The sequence below is a fragment of the Scardinius erythrophthalmus genome (genome assembly GCF_964197995.2).
Source record: "Scardinius erythrophthalmus genome assembly, chromosome: 15".
Classification (NCBI taxonomy): domain Eukaryota; kingdom Metazoa; phylum Chordata; class Actinopteri; order Cypriniformes; family Leuciscidae; genus Scardinius; species Scardinius erythrophthalmus.
Window position 1 is genome coordinate 40,285,752 of NC_138235.1, and position 15,107 is coordinate 40,300,858.

The 15,107-nt window shown below is 36.5% G+C and overlaps 1 protein-coding gene across 1 annotated transcript; it reads left to right on the top strand.

Annotated features, from left to right (window-relative positions):
* The first annotated feature begins 684 nt into the window (after positions 1 to 684).
* On the top strand, positions 685 to 13,546 carry syap1 (synapse associated protein 1). Its single transcript, XM_081386723.1, has 9 exons — positions 685 to 1,026; positions 4,590 to 4,708; positions 5,402 to 5,468; positions 5,547 to 5,620; positions 8,058 to 8,197; positions 10,006 to 10,145; positions 10,277 to 10,335; positions 10,429 to 10,555; positions 12,490 to 13,546. The coding sequence occupies exons 1-9, from the start codon at positions 897 to 899 to the stop codon at positions 12,615 to 12,617; spliced, it is 984 nt and encodes a 327-aa protein (XP_081242849.1). The 5' UTR covers positions 685 to 896; the 3' UTR covers positions 12,618 to 13,546.
* Positions 13,547 to 15,107: the final 1,561 nt, after the last annotated feature.

Below are 15,107 nucleotides of genomic sequence, written 5' to 3' on the forward strand. Positions count from 1 at the left end.
GCTTGCACCACACCTGCATTTCATCTGTAAACATCTGTGCTGGAAGTGTATTTCCACCACGGAATAAAATGTAAAATACAGAAAAAAGTTGTCAAAGTTGTCCCAATACAAGAACGGTATTGTTCAAAATTCATGTATAACTTTGATGAAAGGTCCACTTGATCCACTTCAAATGTTGAGTACTGCAGTGCATTTGACTTAAATATTATTACACTGAACATTTCAAAAACTTTTAGCCTTTTATGTTCAAACCGGATTCAGACAATGATGGAGAGACTCAAGAAGAAGTGACAACATGTAGAAGCAACAGGACGTCTCTGAATGGTTAGTTGATGAGTTTATGAAGCTGATGTGTAGTTATCTTCTAGTCATTGATTAGCATATTCTGTCATGATAATCTATAAATCGTGTTCAGGGGGCGGGGTTTATGTAAATTCTAGTGTTGGTGATGTCACTAACCCGGGAGGAATGTGGTGTAGTCTCTACCAGCCGTTTGTTGTAGTTCTTAAAAAGTGATTTCTGTAAAAGCAAATCTCTCCCTTTGCTTTGAACTTTGAGCGTTGTAACTTTGCAGATGTTGTTTATGCTCAAACAGCAACATTACACACTAACTAAAGTTAGAAAAGTCAAATCATAATCAACCGATTTCAAAACAGATGAAACGTGTTTATCGTGGCCGCTAGTGGCGCTCAGTCGTTCCTCCAGGCGGCAGGTGTCGCTGTGGAGCCGCAGAAACAGCTTCTGTATGAGGACCGAGGGAGCGCTCAGCTGCTGCTGGTGTTGTTGATGTGGCCCAGTGCGGATGTGTGTGAGACATGGAGTAAAATTATTAATTATCCTGATTAAAACGAGCAGAGATCGTTTATTTCACCGCAGAGAGACTGAAAGACAGCAGCATGTTCAAGAGCTGGAGCTCGTGGCTGGGCGGAGAGCCGGAGAATGAAGAGAAAACTGACAAACCGGAAACAGTGGAGGAGAAAAACATAAACACAGAGACTGGAGAGTCACAGGCCAAAGGACTCAGCGGTGAGACAACACACTACACACACTACACAACTATATATACATCATCTGTGGAAGATCAGATACACAAGCACAACTAATCATGCTGTGGTCAATGTTAATTATGGCACTGAAAAGTCCAAATTATGACATCAAAAGTCATAATTATGGAAAACAATCCATAATTAAGTCGAAATTATTAGATAATACGTCAAGATTATAAAATAGTCATATTCAAAAAAGTGGAAATTGAAATAGAATCAAATTTTGGCTTTTTATTTCATAATTATCATGAGATAAAGTCGAATTTATGACATTAAGATGCTAAGACAAAAATAACAAGTTGCTGATTTACAATGCATGTTTTTTTTCTAATGCGCATGAAATGGGCTTCCGTGTGTGTGTGTGTGTGTGTATATATGTGTTTATATATATCTGTGTGTGTGTGTGTGTGTGCGTGTTTGTGTTTATATCTCTCTGTGTGTGTGTGTGTGTGTGTGTGTGTGTGTGTGTGTGTGTGTGTGTGTGTGTGTGTGTGTGTGTGTGTGTGTGTGTGTGTGTGTGTGTGTGTGTGTCTGTGTGCGTGTGTGTGTATGTGTATGTATATGTGTTTACATTATCTGTGTGTATATGTATATGTGTTTATATATATCTGTGTGTGTGTGTGTGTAAATGTGTGTATATATATATAATTAGGGCTGTCAAGTAATTTAATCGCATCTAACTTAAAATTTTGTTTATATAATATAAATATGTGTGTGTGTATGTGTATATATATACACACAGTATGTGTGTGTTTGTGCACACACAGATATATATTATATAAACACAAATTTTTATGGTAGATGCGATTGATTGATTTGACAGCACAAAATAATATGATATAGCATGGTAAAGTTCTAGTAATGTGAGGTATTGCTTTATGCAAAGAAAAAATAACTGCACACACACTTAAGCGCATTTAATACCGATGTTTTGGCACAAGTAGCCTTTGTCCAGGTATCATTTCCTCCGAGATGAAGAACAGTATAAATATAGACTATATACAGGCATGTACTGGCCATCGGGACTACCGGGAGATTCCCGGTGGGCCGACGTGCTTTTTGGGCCGATGCATCTCATATGTAGGCTATATAAAAAAAAATTGTTTGTTTGTTTGTTTTGGCTACTTAATGGCCCATAAAACTAGTACATCGGCGGCCCATTCGTTTTGTTTTGTTTCGCTTAATTGGCGGCGCTGGTTGCCGGTGTAATGCATTGGTCAAAAAAAGGCAGCGTTAGTTTTTTTTCGGACACACCGGCCCATGGAACACGTAGGCCCATTGGTTCTTTTCTTGATTGACACTGAGCTGGGCCAATCACATCTTTAAACGCCTCCTTTGGGTCTGTGTCAGTGTGTATCTATCTGTCAAAATATAGTCTGAGAGATGGAGAAAAAACACAAGGAATGTGCAGAGAAATTGCGTAAAAAATAGATACAGAACGCTGTAAAATGTGTCAAAATTAGGGGTGTAACGATACACGTATTCGTATTGAACCGTTCGGTACGCATTTTCAAACCGAACGAACGTTGGACCATTTTTCCTGCCGACCAAAATTTAGTTATTTCAAATGTAGGCGCGTTGCGCGTGGCAAGCGCGCTCATAATGTAAGGCCGGTGGATGCGTGGCGTAAGAGACGCCGGCGCGACCACAACATTGCCCAACATCATGGCAAAAGTAATGCAAGCGGAACGAAACTGCTCGTTATTGTGTGGTTGAAGGACCGTTAATCAGTTTGGACCAATGCAGCGCGAGCCGATCGTGATCATGCTACACTGTTACTACACAGCGCTAATAAGAGATCCAGTAAAGATAGCATTTGAATTCGCCACAGAAGTAATAACATCGCTGCGAGATCTAGTGAGAAACATTCACATTTCTCCGTTATTAATGGAACAAACAGCGCTGACGTGGAAACCAGGAAGAAACATTGTGCCATGAATGAACTATCCAGTGTTGTCCACAGATCAGCAACATTCACCATGAATTTACTGTAGTAACACTAACTGCAACCATGCATGGAAGTTTGGTTTGAATAGTAGGCTATAATGCCTCAAGTAACATTGCGTCGGTTTTATTTTGACATTATGAATACAATTGCTGCCCTCAAATGTTAATCTGAACTAAAATAAACCTTTATTTATAATTACTACAATATTGCATTTAATTTTTTCCAAGGAGCTGTTTTGTTTTATATGCTCCTAAGAAGAGTCAATTATAGCTCCAGAATTGCTCAAAGTAAAAAAAAAATATTGTACTTTATGATGTTAGTTTTAATAAAAAAAATAAAAGAATAAAAAAAATTACATCTTTTTGCTGTATCAAAAACGTACCGAACCGAACCGTGACGTGTATCATATCGAACCGAACCGTGAAACAAGTGTATCGTATCGAACCGAACCGTGACAAAAGTGTATCGTATTGTATCGTATCGAACCTTGAATTTTGTGAACCGTTACACCCCTAGTCAAAATATGTTTTCTGCAGCAACAGGACCTTAATCAGCTCCAGTGGCTGATGATGATAGTGGAGGATCAGGAGAGAGAGAGAAAGTGTAGAGCCTGCGGTAAGCAGAACTACTTTCAAAACACTTGGATATGTCATGAGTGTAGGAACCCATTACCCAGTTACGCATTATTTCCACATCTGCATAGTTGACGATTACCAATAGGCTACTGCAATTTACTAGAAATTTAATGAGACTCTTTTGTAAATCATGTTTTCCGCCAAAATAACTGTACAATTTCCGTCAAAATAAAACATCATGTAAATTGAAATTAGTGAAACATGAAATTAGTACAAAAACTAATCATGAAAGGTTCCTTTATTTTTCAGTGCATTTGTTTTACAATTTATGGCTATTATATCATTGGATTAATATTTAACTTATTATGTAGTAGTGTAATCTAGACAGAAACTGTAACTAAAAGAGGTTTGAATTTTTCTTTGCTTAATTTGCACTGAATATGGGTTGAAGCTTTTAATTTTGAACTCTCAAAGTGCACCAGATTGATGAATTTAACATTAAAATGCACAAAATTTTCTTATGGGGGGGCATGCCCCCAAACCCCCCTAGAGGCACACTCACCACAGCTTTACCAAAAATCCTGTGAGAAACACTGGTATTGCTATGTCAATGCAGCTTATAGCTTTTTTTTTTTTGATTGATCACTGTGGAGAATAGTTCAATTGTGTTAATAAATTACAATTTTAACTCTCACTCATTCCTACTCACTCATTACATGGCATTAGTGGTTTTAAGGAATAGGAGTTGAACAAAAACATATTCAAGGGCGTGCAAAGATGGGTGGTGTCTATGATCATATGTAGTGGGCCAGTCTGGGCCAAAATGCCAGGGCCGAATTTTTGTCCCAGTCCAGCCCTGACTATATATATATATATATATATATGCATCTACTGATCCTGTACTATAGTAGTACCATGGTTAATTAAAGTGCCCGACTGAACAGCGACGCAGAACCTCTCAGTGTGATGTTTCGGAGGATGTGTCTGTGTGTGTGTAATGTGTGTGTTCTCCTCTCTCAGGCTTCATTCTGAACTTTGCGAGTACCGCGACTAAGAAGATCTCCGAGTCTGTGGCAGAAACTGCGCAGAACATCAAGAAGACGGTGGAGGAGAGCAACATCGACGGCATCATCGACAAGGTTTCTGTCATCGCTAACTCATATTTCACTCTTAATATCAGATTTATAAACGCATTCTGTCCACCAAACATATGCTATGGTCTGTCCTGGGTTTAACACTAGTTTATGAAGTTATTTCACTTAAGCACTTATTTTGTAAGATTATGCCTGAAAAGGTTTTGGATTTCTTATAATATGTTAATTTAAAAAATCTTGTATAATATGACTTTGTTTGCTTGGTTTTATTGTATTTATATGATTTTTGTAATTACATTTTTGCCATAAAAAAATGCTGACATGGCATTAAATTAAACACTATCTATCATTGATACCATTGCCCTGTTTCCTTTAGGATTGGGATTATTTTTCTGACCCTATTGGCAGATCATTTAGCTTTTTTTTTAAGCATCAACTCTCTTCATTTTTATTTATTTCCCCGGAAAACAGGACATCATATTTAATGTCATTTTACTTCTTTCGTAAATGCATCTTGATTTTAGATTTTTTTTATATTTGGACTGGAAACAAGACAGAAACACTGAGTAAGAAAAGCATGTTTTGCAGTGAAACGATTGAGAGGCATTATTTTTTGTTACTTTATATACTTAATTTTATTGTATTTATTTCAAACTCCTGCACCTTTAACACACGATCCTCCCAGAAGAAGTGTGTGATGCGGCTCACCTTAATCCAGTTGCACTGATTCTCTTTCAGACCATTTTGGGAGATTTCCAGAAGGAACAGGAGAAATTTGTGCAAGAGAAAAATGCAAAGAAATCAGGTATGACGTCGCACAGGTGTTTCTGAAGACATGTGTTTCTGTGCGCCTCTATATGTCCTGGAGTGTGTGTGTCCGCAGACGCAGCGGTGCCGCCTTGGGTCGGATACACCGAGGAGGAGACCATCCAGCAGCAGATCCTGGCTTTATCCGCTGTGAGTTCCAGCTTTACTTCATTACATCTCCAGGAGCCTCGTTTATAACCGCTGCGTCGCACAGAACCGGCCCTGAGAGAGCCGGACGCCACTCATAAAGACTTATAAAAACACACTTGACGGGAGAACGTACATCTGTGAGTAACTCTGATCCTGCGTGTGAACATTAGAGACGGAGATCTGAGGAACCGATGAAGGAAAACCACTTTAATATTCATTATGAGTCCCAATCATACAGTGCATGCTCATAATAACAGTTTAAATATATAAAATAATTATTTAAACTATGTTTTACATCTGAGATCAGGGATTAAAGACGGATTTCCGTTAATTGCAGGGTTCCTGCCTGTCCATGTGTCTTAAATTCACTTTTCATTAAATATGCCGTAAATATGCTTACATTTCTCAAATAGTGCAATAAATGTCTTAATTTCAGTTTGAATAGGTCTTAAATTAAGGAAAGATGAGGTCTATTCACCCGGCTGAGGGGGATGTGATCAAAGTCTGGAGTGGAGCAAAAGCACGTTCCTCTCTGCACTCTAATCATTCTGTAATCACTCCGGGTTTTCCATTCCTTTACAGTACCAGTCAAAAGTTTGGAAACATTACTATTTTTAATGTTTTTGAAAGAAGTCTCTTATGCCATTCAAGCCTGCAGTTAAAAAAAATATATATATTATGAAATATTATTACAATTTAAAATAATGGTTCTCTTTTTTAATATACTTTAAAATGTAATTTATTTTTGTCATGCAAAGCTGAATCTTCATCAGCAAGTACTCCAGTCTTTGGTGTCTTATGATCCTTCAGAAATCATTCTAATATGATGATTTATGATCAATGTTGGAAACAGTTGTGCTGCTTAATATTTGTTTATAACCTGAGATACTTTTTTCAGGATTATTTGATGAATAAAAAGTTAAAAAGAGCTGTATTTATTTAGAATAGAAATCTTTTGTAACAATATACACTACCGTTCAAAAGTTTGGGAACAATAACTATTTTTTTTTTTTCAAGAAATTAGTACTTTAATTCAACAAGGATGCATTAAATTGATAAAAGGTGATGGTAACGATTTGTATTGTTAGAAATGTTTTTATTTTGAATAAATGCTGTTTTTTATGAATAAATGCTGTTAACGTTTTACTCACCAATGAATCCTGAAAAAAGTATTCCAAAAAAATATATTAAACAGCACAACTGTTTCCATCATTGATAATAACTGAGTATCAAATCATCATATTAGAATGATTTCTGAAGGATCATAAGACACCAAAGACTGGAGTACTTGCTGATGAAAATTCAGCTTTGCATCACAAAAATAAATTACATTTTAAAGTATATTAAAAAAGAGAACCATTATTTTAAATTGTAATAATATTTCATAATATTACTGTTTTTTTTTTTTTGTTTGTTTTTTTTAACTGCAGGCTTGATGAGCATAAGAGACTTCTTTCAAAAACATTAAAAATAGTAATGTTTCCAAACTTTTGATTGGTACTGTATATATATATATCATGCCTGTGAAGTAGCTGAGTTTCGTTTCATTTATGAGACACGCTCCAGTTCATGTGCAGTGCAATAATCGTGTCGGCGCCTCCATGTCCTGATTAAATTGTCTGCTATATTTGCTTTATTAAACATTTATTAAATCTAGGCAATTGGTTGAGTAAACATCGATTCAAATTAAGATACAATTTATACAAAACGAAATTCACTTTAAAGAAAGGCTTTATACAAAACAAAACTTTGAAGTGGTCAAAATCATGTCTGACCCTCTCCATGTGTCTCCTGATATATTGCGCATCTAATGATCCTATCTTACTCATCATGCTGTTCACTTTTCATATAATCAACATAGATAAAATAAAAAAATAACATTATATTATTTATTCATAATGGCTAGGTTAAAAACATAGTTTGTGATATTAGCTCACTTTTCGGCAAAAGCTCTGTTGACTTGTGTTAAAGTTATGCAAATGGTTAATTATTTGTATGACTACATCACAAAGAGTCAAGTCTTGTAAAAGCATTAGATGGAAAACATTGAAATTTCATAAAATGTGTGAATAATAGAAGCATTTCAAAACGGCCTTTCTTTAAATGCAAATGTTCTTTGAGGATTTCATTTGTGAAGGTAAAGCATGTTACTCACTATACTCCTAATTACAAGAAGAAGAAAAAAATGTTATGTTATGGTTAATGGTTATTTCGGGGAGGAGACGCGTGTGAACACAATCCTCCGCTGACTGGGATTATAAAGGGGATTTATCGCAGGTTCTGGCGTTCACACGGTTTTATAAGTCTGAATGTTTTTTGGCCTTTGGGCGCACACACACTTTTAGTGAGGATCCTACACACAGTTTGATAAACGAGAGCCCTGATCATTCTAGACCAGGACAGCATGATTGAGGTGTGTTTTTCTGTCTTCGTTCAGGACAAGAGGAACTTCCTGCGTGATCCTCCGGCTGGAGTGCAGTTTCACTTCGACTTCGATCAGATGTCCTCCGTCGCCCTCGTGATGTTACAGGAAGACGAGCTTCTCAACCGGATGCGCTTCGACCTCGTCCCTAAACAGTGAGATCTGGCTCCATTAAAGCTTCGTAACGCAGTACAATGCGCACAGTAAAACAAACGTGTGTGTAAGCAGGATTTGCACCAAGTTACGACTTACATCTTTACCTTTAACCACAGTATTTTTGTCTTGTTTCCAGTCCAAATATCTAAAAATTCTCTTAAATCAAGATGCATTTACTAGATGAGTGAAATGACATAAGATGTGATTTCCTGTTTTATGGGGGAATTAATCTAAATGAAGTGAGTTGATGCTTAAAAAAAGCTAAATGATCTGCCAATGGGGTCAGAAAAATAATGTTGTTTCTGTTTGAATTAAGATTATTTTTCTCCCCATTGGCAGATCATTTTGCTTTTTTTAAGCATCAACTCACTTCATTTTGATTAATTCCCCCAGAAAACAGGACTTAATGTCTTATGTCATTTCACTCATCTAGTAAATGCATCTTGATTTAAGAAATGATTGATATTTGGACTGGAAACAAGACAAAAACACTGAGTAAGAAAAGCAGTTTTTGCAGTGTTCACAACTAAAAACTTAATATTTTTTCAACTAAAACCATATTGTATCTGATCAGTAACTTAATAAATGAATGAACAAAAATGTTAGCATGTTTCTATTCTAATCTAGGGATGAAAAAAAAAAAATATATATATATATATATATATATATATATATATATATATATTCATAATTTTATTTTTTTATCAATGTTTATGAGAAATTTTATTTGAATATATTAAATAATTTTTTTTAAAACTTAATACGAGAATTACCATTGACTTCAGTGGATTTAATTAAACTCATGACTGATTTTTATCAGAAAACTACACTTTCTTTTTCTAACAAAACTACATCAGTATTAAATTAATGTTTTTAAACAAAATATATGGATTTACTTGCATAAACTTTAACTTTCAGATGATAAACAGCCTGATCTGCTGCTTTCCTTTTACATATTCACACTGTTTGATCCATGAACTTCTGATCTACAAACAAACATTCATTATATTTTAATTTCAGAATTATCGTGTGTGTGTGTGTGTGTGTGTGTGTGTGTGTGTGTGTGTGTGTGTGTGTGTGTGTGTGTGTGTGTGTGTGTGTGTGTGTGTGTGTGTGTGTGTGTGTGTGTGTGTGTGTGTGTGTGTGTGTGCAGTGCAGTGCAGTCGCAGTGGGAAGGAAAAGAGTGTGTGGATGAGAGGATAAATGTATTTTACAGAAGTATTTGAGACAAATCGAACTAATAGATGAACAAAAAACATAGTTTCACGTGTAAAGCCGCAGACACGGAATGTGAAAGGTGTAACTCTTTAGTTTACTTTATTTTTCTGTCTAAAAAATCTGAAATGCATAATTGATGTGTATGTTGACAGTGTTAATAGTCCAGGTGATGTTCACTTTTTCATAAAAGCATGAAACATGATTCACATGCACAGTTTATGATGTTGTATACGGCATCATTGTAATCCTTGACCATCAAAACATAGGAATAGACATCCTTTCTGTGTTAGCATGTTTGATCCAGGAGATATGAAACAAAATACATCATTTGGTAATGGTGGAAAGTAAAATGGCCGCCACAAGGCCTTTTTGCTATGACTCCATTTCTGAAAATTTTAAGTACCGAGTTTCATGCTTTTATGAAAAAGTGCACATATCACCCGGACTATAACACACATATGCAAAGTTTCATTTTCGTACTAAAAACTATGAATTTAAAAAGACTTGAATCGGAGCCGAGTGCATTAGGAGGGTTAACTCCTTGTTTTCTGTCTCTGTGAGCTGATTTCTAAGTGTGTGTGTGTTTCAGGGTGAAGGAGGACGTGTTCTGGAGGAATTACTTCTACCGCGTGTCTCTGATAAAGCAGTCGGCTCAGCTCACGGCTCTCGCGGCTCAACAACAGGCGGAGGAGAAGAACTCCAGCGCTCCACTCGACCAAACCCTCTCCGGTGAGTCGCAGTCACTCACACACACGGCAAACGTGCTCTCCTCACGCAGTGTTTCCAGTCCAGATATATTAACACTCTTCAATCAAGATGCATTTACTAGATGAGTGAACGTGTGTGTTCCCGCTCCACAGAGACGATCAGACCGAAGACTCCTCCCGTCGCCATCAGCTCCACACCCAAGACTAACGAGGTACGGTTTCCCCTCAGGTCTGCTTCATGGTCACGTGTGTGTGTGTGTGTGTGTGTGTGTGTGTTCTCATCTCTGTGTCCGCTCTGCCTTCAGGAGGAGGAGGACATCTCCACCAGCCCCGGCGTGTCCGAGTTCGTGAGCGACGCGTTTGACGCCTGTGACATAAACCAGGAGGATCTGAGGAAGGAGATGGAGCAGCTGGTGCTGGACAAGAAGGACGGTGAGAACCAACAACACACACTACACACACACTACTGAAGTGTTACTTTGGGGGTTTTTTCTTCAGGAAAACCAATGTTATATATTTTTGTTTAATAATTATTCATTATTTAGAATTTGGGGGGGATTTTATGATACGATGCAATATTTATGCAAATTTTATGAGCTATTTTCCACCATTGAAATATTGTTAATAATTGATAATTGTTTTTCTAATCAAGTCAAGTCATCTTCATTTATATAGCGCTTTTAACAATGTAGATTGTTTCAAAGCAGATTTACAGAGATAAACGTATAATTTAAGGTAACAGAGATTGTTTTGGCTTTATAGCGGTTCTTTAATAAAGTTATTTTCCAGATAAAGTTAGTTTTGATTGATTCACTTCCGTCGCAATGATCATGTAGTTGTTAAATTAGGGGCCGCTAAGACGACACCATTCTCTCTACACAGACTTTAAACGCGAAGATGTGAGAAACGCTGATGGCGTTCACATGCGCATTAAGAATTGGTTCTATAGTTATGTGCGTTTGAATATATGTACGCGGGTTTGTAATTTTCCTACAAACCACGCCTTAAACTACTTGTCTGGCCTTAACATTTTGATACAGAATTTTATCAATTCGGGGTAGGACCGCGAAACGAATTTCCCGACAACGCCTTATCTGTAGAGTGGTAGTGGGATCCTCCATAGGGAGAGACTAGTTGGCACTTCAGCACTGCGTTGTCATCGGTCCAGGTGAAGGTCCTTCGTCAGATCTGGATACGGCCTGGATCCGGCAGGCTGCGGGAAAACCTCGGGATAAACACAGACACTAAAATTAGCGTAGATGCCATTCTTCTCATGATGTAACGAGTACATCAGGATTTTTGGGAAGTGTTCCCGGTTCCGGCTGACCTACTATATGCAGCCTAACATTAAATTATAGAAGTCTATAATGTGTTATGTGAAAGCTAGGTCAAAGAGATGTGTCTTTAATCTAGATTTGAACTGACAGAGTGTGTCTGCTTCCCGGACAATGGTAGGAAGACTGTTCCAGAGTTTTGGTGCTAAATAGGAAAAGGATCTACCGCCAGCAGTCGATTTCGATATTCTAGGTATTATCAACTGGCCGGAATTTTGAGATCGTAATAGACGTGACGGACTATAATGCGTTAAGAGCTCGCTCAAGTACTGCGGAGCTAAACCATTCAGTGCTCTAGTGCTTTTTAGACATAATTACTTTTAAGTTTTTTTTTTTGTTTTTTTTTATTTATACTTAGACATTCTCAGACTACTTTTTGCCAAGGTTTAGATTTTGTTTTTAATGTTGATTTGAAGTGTCAGTTTTTGCATTATTTTTCAGTATGGTCAAACCCGAACACAGAGGAAGACATTTTGCTACACTAAACATCACAATTTAATAAAAATTTAACAAAAATGAACAGGTATGCTTAATCAATCTGGGTTTGATCTGATTTCAACCTCTTATTTGAGTCTTTTGGCTCAATTTGACCCTATTGTTACAGTCACACCAGTTTATTTGTGTGTGTATGATAGTGTGTGTGTGTAAGTGAGTGTGTGTTTGAGTGAGTGTGTCCTTTTAACCTCTTCCTTGCTGTTTATTTTCTTTACTGCATTGATTTTATTTCGCACATTTGTAGTTTTTGTAGTCATTGTAGATTTGTAGTTTTTACCACCAAAAGATTCTCTGAGTTTTTTCGGATTTCCCATTAATTTCCTATGTCGGCCATTTTAGATCGCGAATAAGCCAAGTGTGACTTTTTTTTCTCCGGACTCTTTAACAAATCCGAATCATGTCCATGATTTTTTTGTGTGTTCACGTGGCTAATTCGACCAAAGTCACCAAGTTTCATCCCATTCCAATATGAAAATTTAAAAACGTTAAATTTTCTCGTCCATTTTTGAGCGAATACTTTTGTTGTTTCTCCGATAGAAGAGACCGCCGACTGGGAGAAGGAACTGCAGCAGGAACTTCAGGAATACGAGGTGGTCGTCGACCCGGAAAATCGTGAAGATATCTGGGACCGTGAGATCGAGGAGATGCTGCAGGACGACAGCTAAATCGCAACAGCACCCCCTCTGGTGTGGAGGACACTGCAAATGAAAACAGTTACATCATCAGACAGAACTGAAGTTTCAGGGTTTTCTATGAGAATGTTTATCATAAACATGAATGAAATGTGATGTTTAGCAGTCGAGGGATTCATTCGGTGAGGTGCCAACATGCACAATAACTAAGAAAAGGTTCCTCTCTCTGATCATAGTTAGCGAGAACACGTAAATCAGACGTAGTTTTGCTGATTTATCTTTTCTTTCTGACCAATTTCTGCCATGAATGGCCTTCTTTCAGAGGTGTAAATACAAACCAAAACTCAAAAAGCTGGAGAATTTTTTTTTTTTTATCTTGTACAAATATCATCACGACACATTCACTGGAGAAGCAAAATTATGATTAAAACATGAACAAAAATAATCGTATTTTCCTTTAAGACTTTGTTCTTGTTTTAATAATAACTCACTTTTGCTTAATTTTTTCAGAACGCCAGAGTTAATATCTTAAGTCATTTTGCTTTTTCAGTGAATGTATATTGTTTTAAAAATGTTTAGATATTTGTACTGGAAAACAAGACAAAAATACTTGATGAATTTTTTTTTTGCAATGCTCAAACACTATAAGCGCACATATCGAGTTTCTCTGACTAGTTTTTGACGGCTTCTCATTCCTTATTTGTTTTTGAATGTCGATTATTCGATATTTGTACTCTGGTCATCATGTGGCAGGATTTGGAAAAGTTATAAAATGTTCGGTTTCTCTCTTGAGATAAAATTACATACATGTTTAATCAAACAATATTACATGACTGTAAGGTGAGAGCTTCAGTATAACTGAATGTTTGTTTGTTTGTATTTTCAACCTGCACCTTGTCTGATTACTTAACAGTTGAATAATCATGCTTTTGTTGCCGTAAATAAAATCTTTGTCTCTAAAATTCTCTGGTTTGTTGTTGTGTAAGCAATGCACCGCATTCGTTCAATATTACTGTACAAATATGCAGTTTCTTCACATCGTAAATACTGTTAGCGTTTATGTAATGTTATTTTGTTAATGTTCTATATACACATATACGTTATTAAATTGCATTTGATGCGGTTTTAAGTAAGTTTTTAAATAGTGCGCATGTGTTTACACTGGTGTTTGTCTGTCTTGATCGTGTGTCTGCGCACGTAGACGTAACGACGTCACCCGGGTTGCCAAGTTGGTTTGGAAATCCTCTGAATTTAATGTGGTCGCCATTTGTTTAAAGTTGCTAACACATGACACTTTTTTGAATACTACTACTAATTTTTCGTAGTGTAACACTCTATCTATAAATGTATGCACATACATACCATAATGACTTTTCTTATTGCATTACGAATTTTTTTCTGACACCTTTTTATTATTTTTTATGGAAGCTTGCTTCCGCCACCGAATAAAAAAAATAAAAAGGTAATTGCCAGTTTATATAATGCTATTCTGATTTTAATTTTTTTATTTTTCAAAATCGTGTGATGTTAACTCGCAATTGTGAGTTATAAAGTCAGAATTGCAAGATATTAAAGTGAAATTACGAGTTATAAAGTCAGAATGGCAAAATATAAAGTCGCAATTATTTTTATTCTGTGGTGGAAACAATCTCCCAGATTAGGGTTTATTTTCCTTTTTTTTAAACGTCATAGTTGTTTAATTTGTATTTTGTTGTTTTTGTTGTTTTTCACTGTGAATAGTTTTTTTTCCCTATTGGATGGTTTATTTATTTTATTAATGTAGATTTTGTTTTTCATTGTGGATTTTTTATTTTATGTAACACTTAATTAATACATGATGTGTACACTTATGCCACGATGATTATTTTATTTAATTTCTTTTGTTATTTTTTTCCAAGGAAGTTTTTTTTTTCTTTTCTTCTGTTGATGATCCAGCCTTTATCATACACTCAGGATAGTATCAGTTATGTGGTTCAGCTCGGACTGCCACCTTAACGTTTCCTGAAATGATTCCAGATCGCAAGAACACATTGTGCAAAGCAACTTTAACTACAAGATCAATGTCTTGCACTAGCACATCGGAATCACAACTTGATTGTTTAGAGAATAACACACTTTCTAAAATAAATGATTGCGCAGCGCCGGTATCCCTCAGGATGCGGATTCGTTTCCGACATATCTTCGCTCAATGATACAACGCCATCACAAATAAACGGTTCAAAAGTAGTTGAAACTATTCTTGTCACTTAATAAACTTAAGGTTGAGCCACTGTAGTCACTTGGACTATTTTAAACATTGTCTTTACAAACTTTCTGGGTCGGCAAGTTTCAATTACCTTGAAGCCTATGGAGGAGTGAGCCAGCTCTCAGATTTAATCAGAAATATCTTAATTTGTGTTCCGAAGATGAACGAAAGTCTGACGGGGTTGGAACAACATGAGGGAGAGTAATTACTGACAGAATGTTCATTTTGGGGTGAACTAACCCTTTAAATGACTCGAGGAGTGTTTTCCCGGCGAGGAT